General features: G+C 41.5%; 2 protein-coding genes across 2 annotated transcripts in view; one reads left to right on the plus strand and one right to left on the minus strand.

Moving 5' to 3' along the window:
- Window positions 1-27,983, minus strand: part of PHC1 (polyhomeotic homolog 1) — a 289,375-nt gene that overhangs the window by 103,334 nt on the left and 158,058 nt on the right. The window lies entirely within an intron of this gene.
- LOC128933084 (ovostatin-like) overlaps window positions 7,333-27,983 on the plus strand; it is a 29,116-nt gene continuing 8,465 nt past the window's right edge. Inside the window, exons 1-27 of the mRNA XM_054269955.1 lie at window positions 7,333-7,397; window positions 8,954-9,137; window positions 9,801-9,957; window positions 10,724-10,776; window positions 11,255-11,275; window positions 12,037-12,205; window positions 12,843-12,927; window positions 13,648-13,765; window positions 14,378-14,498; window positions 14,727-14,836; window positions 15,691-15,849; window positions 16,596-16,820; window positions 17,033-17,090; window positions 18,066-18,211; window positions 18,593-18,736; window positions 19,364-19,534; window positions 20,090-20,210; window positions 21,269-21,359; window positions 22,015-22,243; window positions 22,449-22,575; window positions 23,198-23,319; window positions 23,980-24,031; window positions 24,393-24,476; window positions 25,445-25,621; window positions 26,111-26,192; window positions 27,072-27,228; window positions 27,688-27,762. Of these exons, the coding sequence (XP_054125930.1) occupies window positions 7,333-7,397; window positions 8,954-9,137; window positions 9,801-9,957; window positions 10,724-10,776; window positions 11,255-11,275; window positions 12,037-12,205; window positions 12,843-12,927; window positions 13,648-13,765; window positions 14,378-14,498; window positions 14,727-14,836; window positions 15,691-15,849; window positions 16,596-16,820; window positions 17,033-17,090; window positions 18,066-18,211; window positions 18,593-18,736; window positions 19,364-19,534; window positions 20,090-20,210; window positions 21,269-21,359; window positions 22,015-22,243; window positions 22,449-22,575; window positions 23,198-23,319; window positions 23,980-24,031; window positions 24,393-24,476; window positions 25,445-25,621; window positions 26,111-26,192; window positions 27,072-27,228; window positions 27,688-27,762 (3,303 nt within the window). The remainder of the gene's footprint in view (window positions 7,398-8,953; window positions 9,138-9,800; window positions 9,958-10,723; window positions 10,777-11,254; window positions 11,276-12,036; window positions 12,206-12,842; window positions 12,928-13,647; window positions 13,766-14,377; window positions 14,499-14,726; window positions 14,837-15,690; window positions 15,850-16,595; window positions 16,821-17,032; window positions 17,091-18,065; window positions 18,212-18,592; window positions 18,737-19,363; window positions 19,535-20,089; window positions 20,211-21,268; window positions 21,360-22,014; window positions 22,244-22,448; window positions 22,576-23,197; window positions 23,320-23,979; window positions 24,032-24,392; window positions 24,477-25,444; window positions 25,622-26,110; window positions 26,193-27,071; window positions 27,229-27,687; window positions 27,763-27,983) is intronic.

Below are 27,983 nucleotides of genomic sequence, written 5' to 3' on the forward strand. Positions count from 1 at the left end.
GAAGAATGACTGGCTCTTCAGAAAAATGAGGAGGAGTATTTGTGCTGCCTGAAGAGTCACTCTTAAAGCCTTCTCCAGCATTCTTTTGTCTGCAGATTAGTTAAATCAAGTGCTGCCCTTGCAGAATTACAGCAGACAGCACAGCAGGTGCATGTGACTTGAAACTGCACGTGGCAGTTGTTTCACATCACCAGAAGAAAGCCTATGAGCTTTCATTAGGTTGAATAACATCCCTGAAAAGTGTTTTTACTAAATAGAAATCTTGGAGTTGCAAGGCCTGTCTTGGAGCCATTACTTATACATTGTATAAAAGACTGGAAAAATGAGGTCTTACAGAGGGATCACCTCACTTTACACAAGATCTCTTCTGCCTTTGACCTACCAATTCTCCTCAACAACTGGCAGCACATAAGACCATGTTAGGTAGTTCTCAAGTTATCTATTAAATGATCTGGTCTTTGTAGAGTTTACAGTTTGAAGTTTCATGATCAAGATGCCTGGTTACCTGCATGGCGTAGTGCCCTTGTCTTTTTTGTTTCTTTGGACATTGCATCTGGGGAACGGTTGCCCACAGGTTCTTGCTCTGACTCAATTCTAGCTGATGCTCTAGAGTGAGCAGATCTTTCCTGGCTCATGGAGCAGCTACAGCCTCAGCCTGAGCAGACCTTGTGAAATGTCTATTGGCAAGGATCGTAGGATCGTTAAGGCTGGAAAACATTTCTGATATCATCTAGTCCAACCTCTGACTGGCTGCTTCCTTGTCAACTAGAACATGGCATAAAGCGCCACATCAAGTTGTTTCTGGAATGCCTCCAGGGATGGTGATTCCACCACTTTCCTGAGCAGTTCATTCCAATGTTTAACAGCCCTTTCCACAAAGAAATTCCTCCTGATGTTCAACCTGAATCTCCCCTGGCACAACTCGAGGCCATTTCCTCTCATCCTGTTGCTGGTTGCCTGGGAGAAGAGATGAACCCCCACCTGGCTACAGCCTTCTCTCAGGCAGCTGTAGAGAGCGAGGAGGTCTCCTGAGAGCCTCGTTTGCTCCAGGCTAAGCAACCCCAGCTCTCAGCCACTCCTTACAAGAGTGTAGACCCTGTAGACCTGTAGACCCTTCACCAGCTCTACTGCCCTTCTCTGGGCACACCTCAGCACCTCAATGTCCTTCCTGAACTGAGGGGCCCAGAACTGGATCGACTCAAAGAGGTAAAAGCAGCAATGTTTTTGGGATATCAGTCTCAGTCTCCTAAGATTGCAAACTCTTGCTTTGACTGGTAGAATCTGGATATTTCTGAAAGGGTAAAACCAGAAGAAGATTCCATGAAATGGGAGGGGTTTGAGTGGACTAGTGTGGGGGCTCATGTATTGCTCTCTTTAAAACACAAAAACCCAGATGAGGTCCTTTAACTGTAAGGAGTGGGAGATTATACAGAGCCTCAATCTGGAGTGAACTGATTCATTTTCTTTGTATCAGAACACAAAATTTGAGATGATGACATTTCAAAAAGGAAGCTCTCAAATAGGCTTCTTTATTTTAACGCCATTTCTCTCTATGTGCTTTAAAGCCTGGTGAGTCAGTCTGCCCATGTTGACCTAACACACAGAACAATATGAATAAGGGAGCAAGGAAAGCAGTGGAGACAGGAAAGCTTTTCTACTGAAGTAAAAGTTACTTTTACTCCTTAAAAGGCTCACTGTCACACATTTTTGTCCTTTGTGATCAAATAAAATACATGTTCATGGTTACTTATGACGAAAGTCTGCACCAACCAAATCTTAGAGTTGAATATGTCATTTTTTCAAGATTTTGAGCTAATTTGGAATGTCAGCAACATAATTAGTGAGTAAAAATTGCCTTCTTCATATATTGTTGTGTATTCTGTTTTATGATGAATGAATTTTTTATATCAAGTTGTTTTGATTAATAATTAGATTAACTAAACCAGAAAGTAACAGTACTGACTGTTTGCACTGTTCCTGCACTCTGCTTTACCTCATCTATTCTTCCATTTCATGGCCTTATGGATTCTCTGGCAGGCTTCCTATTTCTGTTGTTTCTGAAGAAAGACTGATGACTGGTTTTGATTGTCTTTGCTGGTCTTTTTTAAACTTTCTTTTTCTTAGCCTGCCCTTCTATGTTTACACTATCCTATTTTCATCATTTAGACGCAGCAAGTGTTTTTCAAGGATGTCTGTATACATTACATTACTTCATAGGTAAAGAAAAATGGAAGCTATTTCAGGTATTGGTATTTCATGACATATGGGGCTGCAATACTTAATTTTTCAGAAGCAGAATTAAAACATATTCAATAGATATGGTGTTGAAAGCTTAGCAGTTTATTTTGTAACAGTCTGTCTGTAAATAACACCTTTCAGGTACTCAATAGTTTATGGTTTGCCCTTCTCAATGGAACAGTGTCACAATTACCTGATCTTTACTACTACAGAAAATCAGCAGTGTTAGAAAAATGTTCCACCCAATTCAACATGCAATTATACAGGATACTCTACCAACCACACTGTGGCCTCTTGCCAACAAACATTCAGAGAAATACTTTCACTTGCAAATCTAAAAGCTTGCAGAAAAGGATTGTCCTTGAAAAAATAGGAGGCTGTATGGGAAAATTTATCCAAAATATGTAAGCCTTAGGACATGCACAACACTTTTCAGAGATATATTGGCTTTTTAAAGCAAGATGTTTCATCACAGAGTATTTGATGAATGTGTTGTGGGAAATCATATATCAGATTATAATTTCCTGAGAAAACCACAGTCTAGTAAGTAGCATGGGACTGTTGTGAGAGTGTTTGCGTAGGTCAAATGGAATCTGGGGCTCTGATCCCATATCCACCTCTTTCAGGTAAAGAAATCAGGCAATGAAACAGGTATTGTAATGCGTGAGGCGTGGCGGATTGTCTGTACGTCATCTCAGGTGAAGTAATGACTTAGAAAGTACTTACAGTCCTTGCTGTGCAGTTATGCAAATATAAAGTGAAGCCATAGAGCAGAAATAAGTAATTATATATTACTCAGTCTTCTGGAAAATCCAAGGCCTCACTGCTAAAAGCTGCTCATATTTCTCATTAACTTCCTGCTGATTCTCTGACAAAAAAGAAAACAGGCATGACTTAGATCCCTATTGACCAAGAATTTGAATGTCTCAGCTCCACATTCAGACTATGCAGCATTCTGCATGCCAGGTGGATATTGTTCAACTGCTTTATTTTCTAATTTGTGACTGTATCTAGTGCCTAGATTCTGCACATACAGATAGGGTGGGTGTTTTGGGACAGTGTAGGGGTATTTGACATGGCCTACAGAAGCTAATTGGGGTATTGTGTGTGACTAGTCACAGCCTCACAGAATGCTCTGTTAGAGCAGTATACATGCTAAATGCTGAAATACTCAGAGAAAATGAGTGAATTCAGCTTTGGATGAAAAAAGTCACATTGCTCTGGCCTGTATGTGTGCCGAGCTGGAAAGAGAAAAGAAGGCAAGTGCATTTAGTCAGAAAAAATGGATTGGCAAATTAAACTTTATTTGAAAGAAAATTAAATTGTGAAAAACACTTTTTCAATGCAACTCAAATCATCACTTTGACTCATCTAGAGAAAGAATGGAGCTGGGGGAAGTATGTGTATATAAAATTGCTTAATAACAGAGAGCTAATGCACTAACTTTCTGAAGTCTGGACTGAGTGAGGTGAAGACAGGCTGATTTTCTGCTGCCCAAAAGGCATGTGACACGACTCTACTTTGAAAGTAAAGCATACATCTGTATTTGCATTTCTTTGGTCTTGAAGTTGACACTGTTCCTCATTTAATCAAATTTCTAGCCAGACTATGATATCCAGTTACATCTTTCCTTATGCCAATACAAAGCAGGTCTGCAGACTGGTTTAAGATTTCTGGTATCAAGGATCTTTCTGTGTGTCTTGTAACTGCTGCTTGTTATGAACAAAATTCGGTTAATATTTTTTTTGAGAAAAAAGTTACAAAAAAAGGAAGCCAGATCACTGTAGCTGCCGAAACTCTTCGTGTTTTGTTATTGTAATCACGGGTCGTTGTCGTTAATGCTTGTTTTTGTATTAGTAAAAGCCCTGGCTGGGGCTAGTTAATGGCCCTCCTCAGACACAGTGAAGGGTGGGGACCTTCCCAGACTGTGAGGAGAAGGGACCTGGAGGGGGTGGGTTATGCAAAGTGACTCCAAGGACCAGAATGCTTTGTGAGACCCCCGACTCCAAACCCACGGAAAGACCCCAAAAACAACGAGCCAGATAAGAGTTGAGAGACTGGAGTGATGTCTGGACGTGAGGAGCCGAGTGCCGAGCCTGCAGAGACGCGGAACACCTTCGGACCCTCTCGCCCTGACCATGGGAGAAGCCCCCGGAGATGAGGGCCTGCTAAGACAGCCGGCACAAGTACCATCTGACGGGGATCAGCAGCCCCTAAAGGCTCTCATGAGGACGTGGTCTCCAGCTCTGCGCCTTGTGGACAGAGCTGTGCATATCCTCCTCCTCTGAGTCGCCTTGGGAGAGACGATGGATGCTGCAGACCCGTCGAACCGCCCAATCCTGAGCTGATCACTTTAAATAAAGGCATTAAAAAGGAGAAGAAGTCTCCTGGCCCTTGTTTATTTCACTGCTTAGTGTGAGGTTCATTATCTCTCCATGTTAAATCCTGATCTCTGTGCTTCTAGATTAATCCTCTCTGGTTCCTAGTTTCTTAATCATAAAACTGAAAATTTCTTCTTTTTCCCTTCCTACCAAAGATATGTGGATTAGTTTCCTTCTTGCACTGTGATTTTAAGAATTATGCCTGTCTTGGTACTGATGTGCTCTTATCACAACATTGCTACAATACAAAGAGGTCCTCTGGAATCAGTAATTTCACTAAAGTAATGAATTCAATAGCTTGTTTCCAGAGAAACATGTGCTTTTCAATTGTTCTGAACATAGATTCTTCCAGAGTTTCTGGTTTTCAAACTCTTTATCTTTTTCTTTTCCATGTTTTGTTGTTAACAAAAAAGCCCTCTTACCGTCCTGCTAAAGGCACACTGCACTTAAATAAAGGGTGAGCTTTTGAAGCAATTTACACCAGGATCCTGGGGCTGTTTAAATTTCCTCCTCCCTCCTCAATTCTTTTTGCCTGTTACTTAGCACCTGTTTAAAGTAAGAGATGGGGTCTGAGGCACTTCAAAGCTGCAGATATCCATGACATAATGTTAACTGTCTTCTGACATAATTTCAACTAATGCAAGCAGCTTCTTTCAGCAGCGTGACTGCCTTCTTTGCACGCCCCACACCTGCTACTTAGCATTGTCACTGTGAGGCCACATCATTCTGGGAAGCTTTGTGTCATATTTCTCACTACTAACACAGTAGGAATAGCTCCCATAGCTCCAGAAGCATCTGGGGCAGTTCGCTTTGTGTCCCAACTTGGTCATCAAAAGGGTTTTAGGAATGATGAGTAAGTAACCTGGTTAGGCACAGGTAGTTTTAAACATCAGCTATGCTGATGGGAAGAACAATTTAATTTCTTATTAAATTTATTATTTCATTATAAATAAGTGTGGCTGAATCATACTTCAGCTAAAGGGTTGAAAGGACATATTTTACCGTTAAAGCTGAAATTGGTAGAATCAGGCTTTTAACAGGCACGCATCAATTTGTACATCACATTACTATGGTAGTCCTCATTTCCTCCTCATATTCTTTACCTAAATAGCTTCATGCCCACTCTGCATTGCTCAACACCTTTTTCAGTGCCCCCAGCTCTTTTCAGTGTTCCTAATTACTCCTGGAGTATACTCAGCTTCCTCTTCCCATTCATTGTCTGCTTGGTTAAGAAGACAAAGTAGAAAGGAAATGGCCTGTTACTTCCCCGGGGCTGCATTTAGAGACTGTTGTGGTTTGGCCTGCCTTATTTTGCTTCAGATTAGCTCTTTTTTCCATTTCCTATGCAAGGGTATGAATCCAATCCCCAGTTACTGAAGATTCTTTTGTTTTCTTGGTAGTATTATCAAGAGTTTAGTCAACACATCAAGGAAGCTGGTTCTTCCCCTCTGTTCAGTGGTTGGGAGACCGCAATGCAGCTCTGCATCCAATGCAAGAAAGGCACTGACAGACTGAAGGAGTCCAGTGGAAGGTCAGTGATGCTCAGGGACTGGGACAAGCCTACAGAAGGAAACAGTCGAATTTAATTCAGCCTGGAGAAACAAAGGCTACGTGAGGACATAATTTCAGTCTTCCACAATGTAGAGTGGGATTATAGAGAAGAAAGAGGCAGATTCCTCCAGGAGGTGCACAGTGAAAGGGCAAGAAAAAATGGACACAGGCTATAATTTGGGAAACTCTGATTTAAGCAGAAGAAGTGTTCACAGCATGGATAGTTAAGCATGGGAGCAGATGTCCAGAGATGGGAGCAGATATCCAGAGATGATGTGGACTCTCCATTCCTCCAGATACTCAAAACATGACCTCTTTGAAGCTAGCCCTGCTTAAAATGAGAGATTTGAGCACATTATGTCAGGAAGTTCCTTTCTATCTAACTTATTTTGTGATCCTATATATTAATTACTCTGAAACATCCTTTCAGAGTTACTGAAATTCACCAACAGACTAACAAGTCATTTAATGGGGGGAGCAGGGATGAGGGAGAAAAAGTAGACTGACAGACAGATGAGTGAACAAATGCAGTAATGCTATCAGAATCCTTTTCCTAGAAATATACTTGTCCTGACCACTGGCAAAAATGGTAGACCATTAGCCAGCATCATTCCTTGCCAGCTCTTAGTGTCTACAGTAAGAAATCCAGATTATCATTAGGAGTTTGCTGTAGTGCCATTCTGAATGCAGCTGTAGCTGTATTGGTGTATTTTTACCCATCCTGGCTCCCATGCGGACACAAAAAAGCCGTGTATTATGATTATTTCTGTTGTATGATGTGTCTACAGGGCGCCTTTGCAGGATAAGAAAATACTTAAGTAGCGGCAAGTACTGACAAGTTGAAATGGTAAGGAATCTTCAGGCAATGACACAATAATCAAAGAGATGAGCTTCAATGAAACAATCATATAGGCAGGAACCGGTTTGGCTTGCAATACTTCACAGGAGTATGTGAAATATGAGAGCTTTCCAAAGCCATTGTTTGGGAGTTCAAGGAGTGTGAGAACTGACAGCAGTGAGGAAATTGAACGTATGCAAATTTTATGTTAATATCTTTTGTTAGACTGTGATTGAAGCCGTGGAGGAGGAGCACCATTTCAGGCCAATTTAAAAACCAGGGACAGGCTGTCAGCTTGAGATCAGTCTCTCTTCATGCACAGACATGTGGTCAAGGATTCTTCTCTCTATTCTGTTCTTGAACTGGCTTCCCGTAGTGTCTTCTGAAACGTAAGTGGTCACACATTCTGTGTCTATATGATAACATATTTTAATGTATTTACCACCAGTTTATTTCTTCTGGGACACTGCTATATGATAAACAGGATATTTGAGACCTAGATCCTTAAATGTGTTGACTTGGAAGTAGATGACATTGAAGGATGGTTTGGAATGGTGCTCTCCATCATGAAACTGCTGTGAAAATCTAGTGTGAGTGACAGAAACCTGGAACTTGAGTAGCTGAAGTGTGCTTTGCGTGGGTAGAGTGGCAAGGAGACTCAGGACTAGACTAACAAGTAATACTAATAATTAGGATTGATATGCATCAGCAGCACAGAGAGAGCACAGTGTATGGGGAGGTGCCAGAGGCCAGACACTATCTGGGACTGAAACCATGCTGAATGGCAAACCCAGTACAATAATATTCATGTTAGCACTGTCAGTGTCCATGGCTTTATACAAACAGAAGATTTCAGACACAATATTCAAAAATATACCAACATTGTGGCTTAAACCCTTTTCTCAAAAATTCTAAAGGAAAATACTAAGAAAGACAGCTTAGCTTCCTCCAATACACTGTTAATTTTAATACTTTTAATTTCGGTCTTTGAATCTCATGCAGCCTGAACTGGGCTAGTGAAAATAAAAATAAAGGCAATATAAGCTGGCAAAGCTGTGGGAGAAAAAGGGGAAAGGATCAGATTAGAAAGATTGTGTGATTCATGTTGTGCTACAAAACCAGCTCATGAATTCTGTCATACGTTATTTGGAAAGAGTAGTTTGGACAGCAAACTGCTGGACAGCAACAGAGTTTTAGACAAACATAGCAAATATGAAGGAATGTTTTTCAGAGGAGTATTTCAGGGAAGGAAGGCTGCCCTAATTATAGAGAGAAGAGAGAAAAAGTACAAATAAAATCTTCAATGGAAGAAAGAAATGAACAAAACAAGATAGGGAGAAGCATGGAAACAGGAGCATGAAAACAGAACTGAGCATGCAGATTAGATTGAGCGTTCCCTGGAATTTTCTGCTAAAATGGAAAAGAAAGATCACTTCTTGTGCATTAAGTGGATTGCCTTATGTCAGTTCCTGTCCAAGAGATTTCCAGAGAATGAGAAATTTAAAGATTGTTGCAACCCTTAACTAGTATTTTTGTCGTTGGTCCCAAGAAGAAGCTAAATATTGCTCCTCCATATGAGGGGCTGCAGAGGTTTAAGTGCACACCTAGGTCATGGGAGGACAAATGCAGCTATGCTTTAGCCACTTCAGTAATTGGAGCTGTGTAAATACCTGGAATGGAGAGGTGTAGTATCATGCTGGGTAAGACACTGCACAGAATGATGCCAGTCCCTCAGCTCAGAAAGTATTGTGAGAGATTGAAAAGTTGACGTTTGTAATTCCTTAGCCTATTATTTAAAATCCATTGAAAGAAATTGAAATCCTTCCATTGGTTTGAGCAAACTTTGGATCATGTCTTCCTTCACACCTACGGCACTTGTGTGGTATTTTCCTCTGCTGTTTGCTCTGACTTTCCTGCATGACTGAACTTTCTGTTGGTGTTACAGCCAGTATGTGCTGCTGGTGCCGTCGGTCGTGCGGAGCGACGCTCCACAGACGGCTTGTGTGCAGCTGCACAGCCTCAGCGAGCCCGTGTCCCTGAGCGTTGTCCTGGAATATGGAACTGTCCAGAGGACTCTCTTTGAGGAGCCTGTGACAGAGAATGACTTCTTCAAGTGCGGCGAGTTTGAGGTATTTTTTCTTTTGAAGCTACTGAAGAGGGCGTAGTAGCTGGAAATAATTCTGACTGCAACTCTCCTTGTCAGTGAGGGAAAGAAGACAAAGTGTTTAAAATAAGATAAACTGTTGGAAAGGCTGACAAAACAGGAAAAAAGACCGGTGGATTGTAGAAGGGAGCTAGAGAAAGACTTTCCATCTCCATTCCCAGAGTGAATAGAGCAAAGCTTTAGATTGTTATCACAGTTGCATGCTCCTTATGGAACTGTTGAAGTATCAAGCAAGATGATAGGTCCCATGTAGATCCCAGTTATTCCCTTTCCTGACTCTGGAAGATCTATACACACAAGAAAAAGTGTCCCAAGGTGAGGTCTTCCAGAATGCATCAGGAGAAAACACTTCAGAGTTAAAGGTATATGGCTGTGGCAACCTGCATGTAAGCAGGGAAATGCAGAAGACGGAACACAGCTTCAAATTTTATTACCTGATGACGGATTACGGGCCTTTCTCAGCAGAAATTCCCAGAAATTATCTCACTGACAAAGGTGGGGCTTCTCATGACTTTCCATAGGCTGTTTATGACTCAACTGACAGTATCCTACTCTAAAACCCTGGGCATCAGGGAAACTCAGCATGTCTTATTTACCACTTTTCCTCTGGGGTTTTGCTCCTCTCCAGGTTCCTCCTGCTACTTCTGATGCCCTGGCATTCATTTCCTTCTCAGCCAAAGGTGCCACAGTTGACTTAGCTGAGAGAAGATCAGTGGCAATTCAGAATGTGGATGGTGCTGTCTTCGTCCAGACGGACAAACCCCTCTACAAGCCAGGACAAACAGGTGGATGAAGGGATTGAGTCAGCTAGAATAGTGAGAAATTGAGTGAAAGGGTGGGTCAAGGATGACAGAAACATACTCTTGTGGAATAAGAATTTCATTTTAGTTTGAAATACCAAAGTTAGTGAAAAATAGAACCAATTCACAAACAGTGCAACGAAATAGTAGAATTCATGTGTTTGTACTTAGTTAATTGAATTTAGAGGATCTCAGGTTCTGTCAGGTTTACTTGAGCAGAGTCACATAAAAATTATTTAATACATAAAAGTATTAAAAATACAGAAAATAATAGGTTCCGTTTGAAGCTAATAAAGTTAATATAAAAATGAAGCAAGCACCTCAGTTCCTGTCAACAACTCCTTCTCCTTAACTGTTGATCTATTTCAAAGTGCTAATTCCATCACAATACTTAAATGACGGTACTAGCTGTGGTGGAGTTAGCTATCTCTTTAACATAATTATACTTTAGTCCGAGTGGGTAATAATTGAAGACATTTCAGCTGACATTTATTTTTATTTTCTTTTTTCACTGGCTAAGATAATCCTTTAATGTTCTCTGGGCACTCTTTAGTTTTCAAAAAAAGCCTGGTCAAAGTTGAGTATTGAAAATTATTTATCACTGCTAATAAAATAAATGATAGAGGCATCTGCATTTGACACTTGGAGATCTGACACTTGGTGCCAGGTTGATGGTTGGGCTAGACAGTCCTTGAAGTTCCTTTCAACCTTGATGATTCTGTAATCTTTTTTGTCCTGGTTTTTTTTTTAGTGATGTTTCGTGTGGTCACTTTGGACACCCAGTTCAGACCTGTTCAGGAGACGGTAAGTGTGAGTGATAAGCAAAACTTTTCAGGTACCCTCTTGAGGTACCTCTTTACTGAGACTCTCTCACTTTGATATCAAATAAGAAGGGCCTGGGATAGGCTTCCTGATGTTATTTATATTTTGTATTTTGTATATTTGTTGTAACTCCTTATCTTCGCCCTCCATCGTTTCCCTGCTTTTGTAGACGACAAGGCTCTGAAAGCACTTGTGGAAATCTTTCACAGCACACAGATTTTGTAGTTCCAGATGTGTAGAAAAAGACTGGATATTCTTGCAGAAAAAATTCACAAACCGATTATCCTCTTAAAAATATCTTTTTAATTACAGACATGTGTTGAAAATTGCTTCCCTGGCACAGTCTTCTCTATCCAGAAAAAGCTATTCACAGTTTTCCTTGTGTTCTAGTGTTTATCAACCTCCACTGTTAGATTATTGTTTTAATAATTTTTTTCTCTCCCTTTATTTCCTCCTCCAGTATCCCAGAATCATCATTGAGGTAAGAGATATAACATGGAATTAAACACAAACTCCTTTGGGAAGACTCTGCTTCACCATTTCCCATAGAGTCAACAGCTGAGGGAGACTCATCCAGAGCACACCATTTAAAGCCAATGGATTTGAGGTTGAACAGTGGCAATATCCTCTACCAGCACCAGAGGAGAAGAAATCAGCACAACTGGAGCTGTTAGTCAGAGGCAGTGTGGAGCTGCTGCTCTGCCCTTCATTAGAGTTCAAACAGGAGTGCTCTGTCCAGGCTCACCTTGGGAGGAGTACAGCAAATAACTGGTTAAATAGACTCCTTCTCATACATAGGCATAAGAATGGTGACTTTCTGAAATGTGTTCTCATGGGGATGGGCTAACAATGAATCATCTTCTACCACATTTCACATCACTACATCTCCCAGCATTTTCTGAGAGAGGCCAGCATAATATTCCTGCTTTACAAAGGCAGCTGAGTCAGAAAGATTTATGCTACGAGTGTTCTAGATAGGCAGCCTGTGTCCCATACACAACCCATGTCCCAACCAGGAACTGTTTCTGAATGATCTGAGGCCATCTGTCAGTGCAGCTAATTCCCAGTTAAACATAGACTTAGTTTTGTTAAATCCGCAAGCAGAGATGGAAAGTCAGAGCACATGTCATCAGCCCCAAAGCACTCTTAGCCTGTGACTCATTTGAGCAGTATGTCTGAAGACAGGCCTTAAAAGAAGTCAAGAAATGGTGATAAAGGTTTTGCTACATCTCTTTCTTCCAGGATCCAGAGCAAAACAAGATCTTCCAGTGGCTGGAGGTGACATCGAAGCACGGAATCGTCCAGCTCTCCTTTCCACTAATCCCAGAGCCTATTCTGGGGTCCTACCAAATTACTGTGGAGACAAAGTCAGGTGGAAAAGAGTACCAGTCCTTCAGAGTGGAGGAGTATGGTAAGCAAAGGCTCATAAACTACCCTGTGCTAGCAGTGAGGGTCTGCCTAAGTCAGATAAAAGCCACTAATGCAGAGTTTAAGTCCTTTGAATTCTCCACATCATGCCTGGAAAAGAAAGATGTGGAGAGAGCTGGGTGGACTGCTGCATGAGAAACAGGCCTTTCCCAGCTATACAACCTTGGATAAAAGATAAGTTGGAGAGAGGTGGTGTCAGCAATCTATTTGATTTTGTTGTTTCACTTAATCTGTTGCCTTTCTCCTTCACTGCAACTGGATTGCATAATAACTTTTGTACTCCAGGGCTTAACTCATTTGAGACATTGGCATTACTCATTTTTCTTTAAGAATGGAGATTAAAGTGATTTACCATGAGATTTGCTGTAGCTGTTATCGTTATTAGTGTGATTATTATTTAATTTTACAGAAGTTGCTCATCTTGCCACGGAAGATTATTTTTTCTATTGTCATATACTACAGCCAATTCCTAATTAGGTCCTTCTTTGATCCATTTCCTCTCCCTTGTTGGTGAAAATGTCTTTGCCAACTGTTGTTTTTTTTCTACTGTCTTACACACACACACATCCCTGTGTATGTAATGCAATTGTTGATCAGTCATATTCACATTACATTCTCAGTGCTCCCAAAATTTGAAGTGACAACCACTGGGCCAAAGACGATTTCTTTCTTCGATGAAGAAGTCAGGGTGAACGTTTGTGCTTCGTAAGTATCAGAGCTGTAAGGCAACACAATTTTGTACAACAAAGGGTGTAGGCATTGCATGGTGTGCTCTGCTGGAAAGGAAAGATCCTGCTGCTGGCTCAGAATGTGGCTTAGGGCAATTCCTTTAGCTATGACTTTCATGATATAAAATATAATGAATGTTATTATATTCTTCTCCTATGATACTCTTCTCCTATAAGTCTATGATATTCTTCTCTTGCTACATAGCAGAATTAAAACCAGTAGATTTTGTGTGTGTCCAAATGAAGCACTTCCTACTTGCTAGCTGTTGTGTTTTATTATTAAAAAAAATGAGAGTCTATCATTGAAATTGCTGGCTGTGGTCCTGCCAAAGTACAGGGTGCCAGGAGCTAAAAGGGTGAATAGGTCAGTATGCTCTGCCTTGGGTAAGGAAGGTACCAAGGAGAAAAAAGTGCAGGGAATGATACCTTCAGTCTAGCACTGTCTTCCAGCTTCAGACCTTAAAGAATTATTGCACCAAAACTATGGTGAAGCAGGGTTTTTTTAACAATATGGCAGAAACAGCCTAAAAATAGTAGAAGGGAATTCTGCTAGGGCTGACTGATTGTAATTCCCAACTTCTCTTCTGTCTGTGCTCTGGATACTGTGGAGGGATTTAGAGTCTGCAATGCTCTGCAACTTTTGCAGGTCTCATGTTAAATCCATATGATTGAATTCTCATGTTCCTTCCTCTCCTAGGTACACTTATGGCCAGCCAGTGCAAGGGAAGGCCCAAATTAATGTGTGTCAGCAGCGCTTTTATAGTCCAATGTGTGTACAAAACTGGAAAAAAACCTGTGAAGCTGTCACTGGACTGGTATGATACATAACAAGTCCTTTCTTCCCTGTCAGCTTTACTACCCAGCATGTAGCACAATATTCAGTGGCTTCATTAATTTCCAAGGTAACACCAGAGAGACAATCTCAATGGTGTGATTTTTCTCACTATCTTATAGGCAATGCTGAAAGAACCTCACTAAAAGACTGATTTTTCCCTCAGAAAGAATCAGTAGGAAGGAGGGAAGCTTACGAAACTGTAAATTTGTAATAATTTCTGAAACACTGGGGCTGTGTTCTTACCAAATCTAATCAGCAGAACTCTGCTGGGAGTCTTTGAGTACTTTTAATGTTAAAAGGATGAATAATTTGTCCACTAGCTCAGGCTTAATGTGCTGTGGTCACAGAGCAAAAGCATCATGCAAGATGGGTTTAAGAAGGAGCATGAGCATAGAGAAGACTAGAGGGGATAAGGAGAGAAGTTTCCAGGTGCTGGAGTAAATAATATTGAAACAGTCATGTGGGATGGGAGCTGGGGAGCAAGAAATGTAAGGTAGGCAGGGAGCTCTTCAGAGATGCAATAAAACATAATGAGGAGCAATTTTGCAAGGCTTGAGAAAAATGGGTTTTCCCCTTTGTGCTGCAATTTCAGCTGGGAAAGGATGGCTGCCTCAACACTGTCGTCCCCATCAAAAAATTCCGGCTGTACCGCAGCTATGCCATGATGTATGCCAGCCTCAACATAGAAAGCATCGTCACTGAAAATGGGACAGGTAACACCAAGTGGGCATTGGGAGTAACTGATCTAAGCTAATGCATGGATCTTCCTGAGAGGAATCCCCTGGATCACCATCTGTGTGGCAAACAGGCAGCAATTATGGTTTTCTTTGTGTGGCTCTCCCTCCAGAGCATCACCACTCCATAGAGCTTATCAAAAGGAACAGCTTTCTGCCTGAGTCTGATTTCTGTTTCCTCTCCTTTGTGCTGGGTGTGTCTCACAGGTATCCAGATGAAGGCCTATGACTATGTTTCAGTCAACCAAGGCAATGACCAAGTGCTGTTCAGGAATATGGATTCTTTTTACAAGAGGGGAATTCCTTACCATGGTGAGGTAGGTACATGAGAGGATACATTTAGACCCAAACTCCCTGAGGTCCAGCATGATGATCTCTGTGATGTCCCATTTATGGCTGTCACCTGAATGTGCTGTCAGCTTCCCAAGATAATGCTGCATAACAGTGTCTGTATAGTTATAGTCCTGATACTCCTAGAGAAAAAAAGAGAATTGTATCACACCTGGCAGGTCGGGGTCTCTTTTCTGCCATAGTCAGAGGATGCCTAAAAAGTGAGTAAGTGGAAGGTGATATGAATGTGGAAGAGGAGTCTTCAAGAAAATTCTTCAGACACAGTTATGCCTAAACTAAAGGTAGAATTCACCCTGTGTTGCATCACGCAATCCCAGGGATGTTTACTTACAGCAGTATAGATGTTGGAGCACATTCCTACTTCTTAGCAACCTACACATGCAGGATAAACCAGGCACAAAAAGGATGATGACGTGTACAGCATCATCCTGACGGGCAGTGGAGACTGTGGGTGTGTACAGACATGTAGGAGTTAACAGGTGCTACTGAGCTCCTCAGTTTGCCTGTGGCCATGAAGTCATCTCTTTTTTAGGTGTGGTAATCAATGGTCTCCAATAAATATTCCTCCTGCCTTTGTGACACATAGCTTATTCTGCACTGATGGGAATTTCCCACTGATGGGAATTTTTCTGTCACTGAACTCCCACTCCCTCAAAATATTGAGCAGCATGTGCCTCTTCAATACATTTCACTCTTGATTTCTACTCCCTGCAACAATCCTCAGTGTTTAAGTGACCATCCTCCAGTAAACAGAGATTTTCTTTTGTTGTTGTTGTTCTTTGTTTTTTTTCTGAATCCCTTGGGTATTTGTTGTGTTCAGATCACTGTGACAAACATGGAGGGTGAGCCTGTTGCCAGCAGCACTGTCCTGCTGGAGCTCAATGGAGATTATCTGGCCAACTATACCACAGACAAAAACGGCATTGCTGCTTTTTCCCTTGACACATCCAATTTCTTCGATCCCAGTTTGAAGCTGACAGTAAGTAAACACAGGCTGCAATCTAATTAATGAGTAAATACTTCATGGGAGAGAGGCTTTAGAAGGAACACCTGCAAACTCTGTGAGTCTCATGTGAGCAAACACCACTGCCTGAGAAGAGGCACACTGCAACCCATTTGTGGTTTTGGGTTGTAGTGATCTTCAGTCCCTCCCTGCTTTTCCCTCCCCTTTAGAAGTTCTTTCTGCATTCATCTTCCTTCTCTTTCTTCTGTGTGTTAGAGGACCTTCCTCAGAGACTGCACTGCCTTCCCCATCTAGCCTTGGTGCGTGCCAGCATCTTTCACTGCTGCTGACTGCTTCCCTGCATTTCTGCTGGCACAAATTCATGCCTGTTATCATCACATGGTCTTCTTGTATTGTCATGCCTTTATTCTGGTGGGATGGAAAGGGCTGAGTAAAAGTGTGTCATTTAGAACAATGCCATTCTAATTCAGTGTAAGTCTCAGCAGTTTATGCAACTGGTCCCAAGCCTGAAAAAAACTAAAATAATGCCCTTATTGCAACATGCCAGAGGCATCTGGATGCCTAAAGGTGTCCAGAAGGCCATTCACACTTCACTGGTGAAACACAAATTTTTCACTCCAGTTCTTGCTTGTGTCTTAAACAGCCTCACACAATCAGTTTCCCAATAGAATATTTTACAGAAAAGAAGCCTTTGCCCCTCACCTGCCTTGAATTTTTTTCCCACACTGTTGATTCCACATGTATGTTTTTCCATTTTGTAGGTCAAACAGGCACCAGGTGAATGTGCAGACTTTATCTGGGGGATTGATAATGAGCCCAAAGCCTCGTTCCTTGTCCGGCGTTTCTACTCACGGACCAACAGCTTCCTGAAAATTGAGCCAGTGACAGAGGAGCTCAGCTGTGGCCAGCAGAGAACAATCAATGTTCACTATGTCCTGAACAGAGAAGGCTACAGCAATGCCACACACACGAACTTCTACTATGTAGTAAGTCCTAATGTTACCCCTAAAACACCTTTTTTTCAGCTTCTCTCAAACACCCTATAAGGCAGAAATCTTGCGGTCAGACAGTGGTTATGGATCATGGCTCAACCTGCTCACCTTCATGGCTTCTCAGGACAATACTCAAAATCAGTGATTTCATGGTGGAAGGGAGAAGGTGCTTTTGATCCCCTTTCATGAGACTTTTCTATGCCCAGGTGATGACACAAGGAAAAATTACTCTCAGTGGCCAGAAGCAAGTCAGCATTTCTGGTGGTAAGTTCCAGACCATATTACTATTCATACTTCAGATCACAGTAACTTTTGCAAGTGGTGAAAGCAGAGAACTGTGGCTAAATCAAGTACTAGTCCCTAAACCCCGTGACCTATTACTGCTCACAGAATCATTTTCTTTTGCTACAGCATCTAGCCGAACTCTCATATCATAATCAGTTTTATCTTCTTAGTAGAAACATATTTTGTTGTGATCAAACACATGGAATGCAACTTTCACATGTTTTATTGTAGTATTTTATAATGCCAAGGAGTATTTATGGTCTCTATGTGACATCCTAGTCTTCACCAAATAGAATAATAAAACATTTTAAAGTTTGGAATAATAGGTGTCCCATTTGAAAGGGATGTTTAGCAGTCAACTCTTGAAATTCATTGCCCTTTCAGAAGTCTCAAAATACCAACAAATAACAGTGATCCTGACCTTTATTCTTTCATTGTTAAAAATCAGTTTTCTTGCAGAACCTGGTCCATTTGCACACTTCAGGAGGTGGCTTAAGTGAGCCTCTCTCCCTATATAGGACTTGTTTCATATTTACCATCTTTAGTCTTAAGCTTAATTCCCTGACCATATACTTGTAGTTTTCATCCATGTAGAGAAGAATTTCTTATTTCTTAGTGTTAAGAGAACTCTCCTTTAACTCAGGATATTGCTGTATTTTTCTATTGTTCTAGTTTTGAGACCCAAAGGCAATGGGAAGGGGACCTTCTCATAGCAATTGTGCACAGGTTTCCATGTTTAACTTCTTCCCAGCGTACCCCTCTCTCTGCAAAGCACCCTGGTCTCAGCACCCTCCAGTTTTTATGTGTTATATTGCTGATGGGAGCTGTCCCTCAGCCACTGAGAGATGAGTCTTCCAATATCCAATTCCCTGGGTTATAAAGGTGTTTCTAGATTATGAATATAATATGCTCTTTTGCTGGCTTGTCCTTCCCTGATCCATATTTCTTCCACAGCTTCCAGAGGTACATTCCCCATCACACTGACTGTCACTGAGAAGCTGGCCCCCAGTGCCAGATTGCTGCTCTACACAGTGCATCCTCATGGAGAGATAGTGGCTGACAGCTCCAGGATACACAGTGATATATGCTTCAAAAACAAGGTGGAAACCTTTGCTTTCTTACTAAGGGATATTTTGGGGTTTGCTGAAAAATGGTCAGGAAACGATCTCATCAAGAGCCCTGCACTAGGCATGGCATTTAGGAATGGAAAAGGTGCAGGTATGTCTGGGATCATGAGAAGCCGTCCCTGGAATTGGCACCTATGGTTCAGGCTCAGAAAAACTCCCCACGATGGAGAGAGAAGGGTGCCTGGGGGCGGGGGTTATCTGAATCTTTACAAGCTGATCCAGACGGGCCATCTAGCGGTAGGAGCTTTGTCCTACCGAGAACAGTGCGTGCTGATGAAAGGGGAGATTTAGATCTCTGTGCCAAACCGATTCACCTAATCTCCATGGGGTTGTGTTGGATTTGCTAATTTCCAGGTCCAGCTCAAGTTCTCTGAGAAGAAGGGTCTCCCGGGCTCTAGAGTTGGACTCCACCTGGAAGCTGCTGCCAACTCCTTCTGTGCCCTGCGAGCAATTCAGAGCGTCCTTCTTCAGTCTGGGCAGGAGTTATCTGCTGAGAGTGTGAGTCACATCCCCAGCCCTGTGTTCTTTTGAGCTAGGAACAACCCAGTTCCCACCTGTGATGTCTCTGACTGTGTTTTTGTTTTTCCCTTGGAAACAGACATCTGTGATTAAAGGAAGATATAAGACAATTGTATGCTTTAAAGACAGAAACTGATAGCACAGCACTGCTTTTGGGAAGCATGGCAGTGTAACATATAGCCCAAAAATATGCCTTATGTAAATCCTTGACAGCACATTTCCTCACTGTGGAGTGATTGTGTCAAAATTGCATTTTTACCTAATTTTTACATAATTGCATAATTTACATTGCTCAGATAGGCCTTGGGTCCAGAACAAAAGCTGTAGATGACAGCTAGTGTCTTGTAACACTCATCTCCTCTTTGCTCAACTCAAAACTGCATTTCCATGCTTTCTGCTCAAGTTCACTCCACAAAACCATTGTGGCTCAGAAGGAGGAGGGTACAGCTCAGTCCAAATTGCTTATTCATCTCTAGGTAGGCATCACTAGTTAAGCCCACTGAAGTCTACAGCACTGCTCAGGAACCACCATAAGCTTTGAATATCTGTGATTTTGCACCTGTCTGATACCTTCCTTGTGCTTAAACTACTCATTCTCACCTCCAGGTATACTATCAGCTTCATAGGGGTGATTTATATGGCTATTACTACAATGGGCTCAACCTGGAAGATGACAGGCCACAGGAGTGTACCCCATCCAAAACCATCTTTTCTGATGGCTTGTACTTTGAACCTGTGAATGTCAGCCGCGATGGAGATGTCTACAGGATTTTCAGGGTATGTGGTCTGTGTGGGAAGCTCTTTAAGTGGGAGGGATTCGAGAAGAATTCATCAGCGTCAGGATTTAACTTTCTCAGGTGATGGTTCTTACTGCTGAGAGAAGGCAGCTGATGCCTGAAACTGCCTAAAGCCTGCAATCACCCCATTTCTGCCTCTTTTTCCTCATCACTTACTCAGGAGCTCTGAAAATTACTGGGCTGCTGCCCTTGGTTCAGTAGACAATACCTAAGCAGGACCATGGCCTTGGCTCATGACTCCAGGCATTTCTTGTAGAGATCTGTGTCTGTGATACAGGCCACTTGGCTCCTGTACGCTGGACTCCACTGGCCCTGTACCCTAAGACACAAGGCCAACATCAGACTCATCATCACTGCTCTTGCAGAACACGAGGTGTCACTGCTCCATAAGAAATACACAGAGCTGAGACATTCAAGGCTGAAAGAACAGGATGAACTGGGATGAGGGAGGGGAGAAATGAGGAATGATAATCAGTGATGTGTACTGGCAGCTAGTGAATGCTCTGAGTGATTTGATAGATTCTTTCACATTTAGGATATGGGCCTGAAAGTGTTCACCAACTCTGTGCTACGGAAACCAGTCCTGTGCAATGAAGAGAGATCAGAAGCGGAAAATTACCCCTCTCACTATTATGATTCCAATCTCAAGGCCTCAGGTAAAAGAAGGTTCATTCTGTATCTCCAGTCTCAGTGTATCTGGTCTTTAAAACTGTTGCCTGTATAAAATAACAGCCAGTGTAGTGGGGGGTTTTGGGAAATAGGCCGGTGTGTCCCAGTTTGCATCCTATAGTCTCCTTCTGGGAGTCCTGGCAGTAGAATCAATTTTGTTTCAGGTGCAGGTGCATATAGAAAAAACAGGGAATACTGTGGTGCTGCTTCTTTTATAAACTGATTTTGGTTTTTGAGGGTTTTCAGATCAGAATCTTTCATCAAATCAAAATTCAATTAAATATTTAAAAGTCAAGACTTCACTCAGCATGTGGCACACTTAGCACATAGTCTCCAAGGCCTTTATAGATCAGCAAAAGTTATGATTCTCTCTCCATCAAGTCAGATTGCTCAGAAAAAGAGCAGAAGTAGCAATCATAAGTTGCCACAAAGGAAGGTGTTACTCAACATTAGGAAAAATTTCTTCCTCATGAGAGTTGTAGTTACACTGGAAGTGGATCACCAGGAGGTTTTGGAATCTCCATCACTGCTAGTTTTCAAAACTGAGCTGCACAAGAAGCAACCTGGTCTGACTTTGAAGTTAGTCCTACTTCAAGAAGTTGGACAAGAGAATTACAGGGGTTGCTCCCAACCTAGATTTTTTTTCAATGATTCTGTTATTCTAAGCCATTGTAAAGCATTTATAAGCCTTGATGACAATTCTGGCTGCTGGTGCCCACTTGCAAATCAAAAAGAGTAAGTTGTAGAGAATGGGGAGCACAGTTTTTTAACTGAATTGCAAGACCTTTCAGTATGAAAGGAAGTTAAATGTCTTGTAAAATAGCTAATATTTCCAGTATTTTCCCATGGGAAAAGAGAATAGATAAGAAATTGTTTCTTCACATATCTCTTAGAATTTTTCCTGTTATATGGGAGGTGGGAAGTCCAAGACTGCTCAAACAGGATACTTAGTGTTCATTTGTGGTGGTGAAGCATGTCTGACAGAAGTTCAAATTTTTCTCCCATGATGTCTAATACTATCCTTTAATCATATCCCCACTTCTAGGTGAAATGGTTATGGGTGCAGCTGGTGGTGGTTTCAGCAGTGTTCGGAAATATTTCCCCGAGACCTGGATTTGGGAACTGGTTAACACTGAGTAAGTATGTTTATCTTCACTTCTTTCTTTCTTTTTGAGTTGATTCATTTAGCTAAAATGGACTCTGGGAAGGAACCATGGAACATATGTTTGCTTTGTAGATGTGGGTCTACTTATCCCGTCTTGATCAATGACAATTGCAGGCAAATACTCTGTGCTCTGTTCCCTGTCTTTCTGGTGGGGAGAAATAAATAGGGGCTAAGAGTGAAATAAAAGTATTTTTTTAAGGAGAGAGAAGGAGCTTGTTATTTTTCATCCAATTTTTAATTCAGTAGCAAAAAACCCTCAGTTTATTTATTTTCTTTCAGGCTATAACAGCATCTTCAATTGTAATATTTCCATATTAACTATGCCTTCAGATGCTGTTCTAGAACATTAATCTAAATGTATTGATTCTAATCTGTGTAGTTGGGCATCCTGGTTTCTCAACAATTGGTATTTCTAAATTTAAAAGTTGAGTATTTGAGTGCTTTAACATGTAGTTAACCAGCACCTTTACTTCAAGCATTATAACATTTTTTTTAATATATGGAAAGGTATCTTGCAGAAAGTGAGATGAAAACAGAAGTTCTGACTCAAGCAGAAAGCCTATTTCATATTTTGTCTTGAAAAATTCCTAAATCATTTCTGATTCTGTGTTTCTTATTCTCTTTAGTTCCAGAGGAGAGGTGGATATCTCTTACACCATTCCTGACAGCATCACAGAATGGAAAGCCAGTGCTTTCTGTGTGCAGGATGATGCTGGGTTTGGCATCTCCTCCCCTGTTTCCATGACAGCATTCCAACCATTCTTTGTGGACCTCACCCGGCCATACTCTGTCACTCGAGGGGAAAAATTTAACTTAATAGCTAATGTCTTCAACTACCTCGACAAGTGTGTCCAGGTATATCAAGTTCCCTTTTACTTCCTATGGGGTTTGCTTATTTCCCAGGGATCTTTCTGCTCTTGAAGGAGGAACCTCAGCAAAGGCTTTGGGTACTGTGCTGTGCAAAACAAATACTAATGCAGCAGCCTCCTTTGCTCTGCAGCCTGATTTTTAAGGTCATTCTCTTTCTTTTGTAATCTAGCTCCTTCTTTCTTTGTCCCAGATCAGTGCCATACTGGCACAGTCAAGTGACTATGAGGCAGAGATCCTTTCATCAGAGGGCAACACAGCAACAGTGTGTGCCAATGAAAGAAAAACGTATATTTGGGCTGTTAGCCCCCGAAAACTGGGTAAGTTTTTCTTTCTATCACCTTGATTATATCCCTGTTTGATCTTTCTACTCTCCTTTAGGGCAGCATCAGTAATCCACAAGCAGGCATTTCTGGACAGCTCCATTCATTGCTAATAAATTTGCCAATAATTTTGGACTGGATTATGCATGGGCAATAAAAAGACACTGCTCCTTCCCAGTTTTATAGCTGTGTTAATGCACACTGCCTTCAAGTCCGCATTGTCTTTTTTTTTTTAAGCAGTTGCTAATTACTTGCATGTGTAAGTGCTCCAAAAGTTGAAATATGAATAAAGGCAGAAGAGCTATAATTAAACTATTGCAACACTGCCCTAGGCCAGAGAAAACTCAGTACAAGGCTAAGAAGAGGAGGAAATTGGTAGTGAATCTGGTTTTTGGCCAGGATGACCCCTCTTTCATTCCTCATACAAGGGTCCCAGGCAAGCACTCCTTTCCACTAACAAACTGGTATGGAATCTTGATGCAATTTGGTTTTACTGAGATGTCTTTAGAGAAAATTCATTTCTCAGCAGTTCATCAGCCTAGGAGCAGCAGTCAAAGCCAGGAGTCATTGTAGACATTGTAGATAACTTCATTTTCTTGGCTGGTGGGTGTCTTTCCAGGTGAGGTGAAATTTGTGATTACTGCTGAGGCCAAACTGAACACCAGAGGTACTGGAAACAGCACTTCTCCAGAAGAGAACACCATTTACAGGGACACCTTGTTTCAAACCCTACTTGTTGAGGTAGGGTTGGAAATCGGCAGGTGCTTTCTGCCTGGTGGAAACTGGAATTCCTGTGGCTGAGGGTTAGAAGCTGTTAGGAGGGAAGGAGGGAGGGAGGGAGTGCAGTACAGTGAGGAGGGAGTACAGCACCTGTCTACAGTAGGGTTCTCCATATTAAAATAAGAGTGAAAATCATGGTGGCCACAGTATCCACTGTCCTCCTCCCACTGGCTTCTTTTGGGACCCTGAGCACGTGTCCTGACTGCCCATGGTGCCAGAAGGGAGGAGATTCCATACTTTGCTTTTAAGTACCTTTAGCACATGACTTGAATTCTAGGGAGGAGGGTGGAGGAAAGATATGAGAGGAAAAGGGTTTATCTTGAGCATCATAAAGCAACAGCTACATAGGATTAATTGGACAAAGTCTCTCTCAGAGGCTAGAAATACCTATTTTTTAAACTGCTTTTTGAGTAGGAAGGTGCTTTGGAAAGGATCTTGGGCAAGAGAGGGAGCCACGGACCAAGAGATATTCTAGTGGAGCTAGGGTAGGACTGGCTACAAGAGGTGCGTGGTCTGGATAGCCATATTCACATACTGTCTTTCACTGCTGGATGTCATGGTTTCATGGTGATGTTCTGCACTTTTCTTTCTCTTCCTGACCACTTCATTGCAATCAAACAGCCTGAAGGTATTAAAAAGGAGTTGACTCAGAGCTCCCTCATCTGTGCAAAAGGTAAGGCAAGTTCGTTCGTTCGTTCGTTCATTCATTCATTCAATCATTCATTCATTCATTCATTCATTCATTCATTCATTCATTCATTCCAGGAAGTGGAAGTGCTTCACTGTCTTGTAGGTCTTGTCCTACAAAGGCAGAGACCCTTCCAGGGGAGGAAAAGATACATTCATGTTGTCCTAGGATGCTTAGGACACAGGGTCAGGGTGCTAGGCTGAAATTCAGAATTTTCATATACCTTTGGCTCATTGAGCAAGACTCTGTGGCATTTTCCTTACCCAGACTGAGGACTATAACAGTCAAGACTTCTGTAAAACACTCCATAATTTTAACAATTCTTCTTTTCATATTTTCTCATCAGGCACAAAGATTTCTGAACAGCTGTCTCTCAGCTTGCCAAGAAACCTAGTGCAGGGATCAGCCAGAGCTTATTTTTCTGTCATTGGTAAGTTTAGTACTTAAACTGAATGCAAAATGGTGTTTCTCTTGTGCTGCACCAAGTGCCATCCTGTATTCACACACAAGCCTTCTGTAAAGTTGAAGAAATAATTATTCTTGATTTTAGAAGGTAAGTTTTCTATTTTGCAAAATGGCAGTGGGAGGCAAAATTTGCTCACATTTCTCTGATATCAAGAAGGGACAAAGTGGTCCAATAATTTTCATTTATATTGCATTTCAGATTGTACTGCATTAGCATATCCAGTACAGTGGAGTCAAACAGCTGATTCAGATGAAAAGTAGCATAAGGCAGACTTCTTTGAAAAAAATTATCTTAATTTCTTGGAAAGAAATCTACAGAACTTTGCTGACTGCATAATTTCAAATGTATCGTTTTGCATGATGAAAAACATTTGTAAGTCAATAAGTTCCCATAGAATAAAAGTTTCAGGTCCCAATTGACTCTACTAATCTGAAAGTCATTTGCAAGGCTTGAGGGTTCTTTTCAGCGAACATTTTTTGAGGTTCTGAACTCAGATTGTTTTCTAAACACAGTTGGTTTGGGTGCCCGTGTCTGTGTGAGGTGTGCTGATGCTGTGCAGCCTGTCAGCATCCTACCCCACTCAACATGTTCACAAGTACATGCCAAAACAGGAAGCAGGTTGTAAAGAGCAGGGAAATATGACCCTTCCAAGAATTCATAGCTGTTCCTCAGAAACTGTGCCAGCCAGTATTGGTGCTCATTTTTTCCTCTCAAATTCTCAGTTTCTCCCAGGTGTCCATCATCCAGATAAGAAATTAAAAAATGGGGACAGTTTGGCACTTTTCTTCTATGATGTGTCTTTGGTTACTATGATTACTCTACATTAGTCATTGCCCTTGGCTTCATAATAAGAAAGTATAGAGCAATGTATAATTCTGTGTAATAAAAACATGTCTGAACTGGGCTGACTTCTTACATTTTTCACCCTTCAGGAGACATTTTGGGCACAGCCCTGCGGAACATAGATAACCTCCTCCATATGCCTTATGGCTGTGGAGAACAGAACATGGCCTTATTCACACCCAACATCTATGCCCTGGATTATCTGAATAAGACTGGGCAGCTGACTGAAGAGATTAGAGTCAGGGGTACTGGTTATCTATCCAGAGGTAAGAGGTTTTCAGATTCTTCCATCTTCTTCCCCAGGAAAATGCTCACAGGACCAAGCCTGACAGAGTTTAAGAAGCATTTGGACAATGATATCAGGGAGATGGTGTGATTTTTGTGGTTCTTTGCATGGTTAAGAGGTGGACTTGATGACCATTTTTAGTCCCTTCCAACTCAGAATAAACTGCGATCCTGTGATCTAGTATTGTGATTGTTTGCCTTGAACACTTCAACTCAACGTGGTCAGCACTGATCTCTGAATTCCAGTACCACAATAATTGCACAGGAGCAGGCAATGAGAGCACTCCAAAAGCAGCATGTCCAGGAGTAAAAGCAGCTGGAATTCACTCAGTGGTTGGCATTATTCACCAGACATCCATTACCTGATACTAAATCCAAAAGTCTTACTTCTTCAGTTGAACAAACAGCAGAACAAATCCTTTTCTCAGATTAGAAAATGTGTAAATGTGTCTTCGTTATTGTGTTTTCAGGCTACCAGAAACAGCTATCATACAAACACAGGGATGGATCCTACAGCTCCTTTGGGTTACGAGATAGAGAAGGGAGTGTATGGTAAGTGATGACATTTTCTATTTCCCTAGCACAGGATCTTTAGGCTTTGAAAAAAGATCCAAGTATTCCGTGATTCTTATTTTTAATAGACTAAATGAATATAGTTCAGTTAATTTGAATCTCCTAGTAAAGGAGAAATTAATAACTGGAAAGTGGGCAACCAAAGGGCGGTATGATGGTGGGAAACTGGAGTACATAATGTTCAACAGGAAACTAAAGGATCTGGATTTGTTTAGCCTGTAGAAGAAGAAAATAATGGGAGACCTGGGTAAACTTTTCTTCTGCCTGGGTGGGGACTGTGGAAATACAGTCAGACTCCTGTTGGAGCTGCACAGAGTGAGGACAAGAGTTTGTCCTTACTCAAGTTGCTACAGAGACAACTCCAAGTGGGTAGAAGAAATAAAAATCTTCCCCAGGAGAAGGCCATAGCACTGAGATAAATGCCCAGAGAGGATGTGGATATCTCTATCCCTAGAGATTTTCACATGACTAGACAAAAGACTGAGCAGCCTGACACAACTCTGGCCTTAGTTTAAGCAGGTGGTTGAACAGGAGACTTCGAAAGGTCCCTTCCAACCTGCTTCATAATTCAATTAACTAAGACTAGAAATTGCTAACATCAGTCACCAACATGTGTCTATACTTTACTACTGCTCTAAAAGAAAGGTTTCAGCACAGTAATGGAGACATATCAGGCCAATTTTTAGTGTGAGAATTTTATGTATTTTATTTACTTAAAACTTAAAAAACATTTTCTTCTTTTACCTCAAACATTATGAAGTTCTTTTTACATCATTTTCTATGCACATCCTGTGCACTGGTAAATGTCCTTGGTCTTGTTCACACCATACCTGCCTTCTGTTTCTGGGTCACCTGCAGGCTCACTGCCTTCGTGTACAAATCCCTGGAGCAAGCCAAGCGCTACATCTACATTGATGACAACGTCCAGTCCCAAACTTTGATCTGGCTGGCAAGCAAGCAGAAGTCAGATGGCTGCTTTGAAAATGCTGGATCACATTTCAACAATGCTTTGAAGGTAACTGAGATAAGTATGGCCACAAAATTCTAGTCCTGCTGTCTGGATTTATTTGGATAAGACACAAACTTACTCTTCAGCACACCCTTACTCTTCTTGGTAGTGCTATCTCGTGTCTCTCCTACACAAGCAGGGCATGATTCTTATGTGTGCTTTTGATGATGAGGTAAAAACATGTAGAACTTTCTAGGTCTCAGGTTTTATTTTCCACCACTGCATTTTGTGCTCAGCCACAAGCTATTGTCTGCTTTATTACACACGTACGAAAGCCACGAAGATGCAGTCAATTACTTTGGCTTTATCCTCTGTGAACTTAATCTTTCTTGTTCCTGTGCACACAGGGAGACAGAAATTACTGCTGATTTCAAATCTAACTGATATATGAACTATGAATTAATTCATATGTTGTTTATTTCTAGGACATTCATACTAACCAGTTCTTTGCTTGTTTTTCATCAGGGTGGAGAAGAAGCTGAATACTCCCTCACAGCCTATGTTGTGGCATCATTGCTGGAGGCTGGACACTCTGCTGCGGTAGGTTTTTGGTGCTGTTAGCCCAGTCAGACATTTGTCAAACTGCTCAAGTCACAGTCCTCGCATCAGCTTTCCTTTACAATGAGGAACTCAAATACTCTTTGTAGGACAGTAGTTGATTGTAGACAGTTGTTTTCAGAACCCTGCAGTCTCCTGCAAGTATTTAAGAGTGTTACAATTCAGTTACATTTCCAGTGCTTATGGATTCACTTGAAACACCC

The sequence above is a fragment of the Melozone crissalis genome, unplaced genomic scaffold (assembly GCF_028551555.1).
Source record: "Melozone crissalis strain CALT ecotype California unplaced genomic scaffold, PUWL_Pcris_2 ptg000008l_1, whole genome shotgun sequence".
Taxonomy (NCBI): domain Eukaryota; kingdom Metazoa; phylum Chordata; class Aves; order Passeriformes; family Passerellidae; genus Melozone; species Melozone crissalis.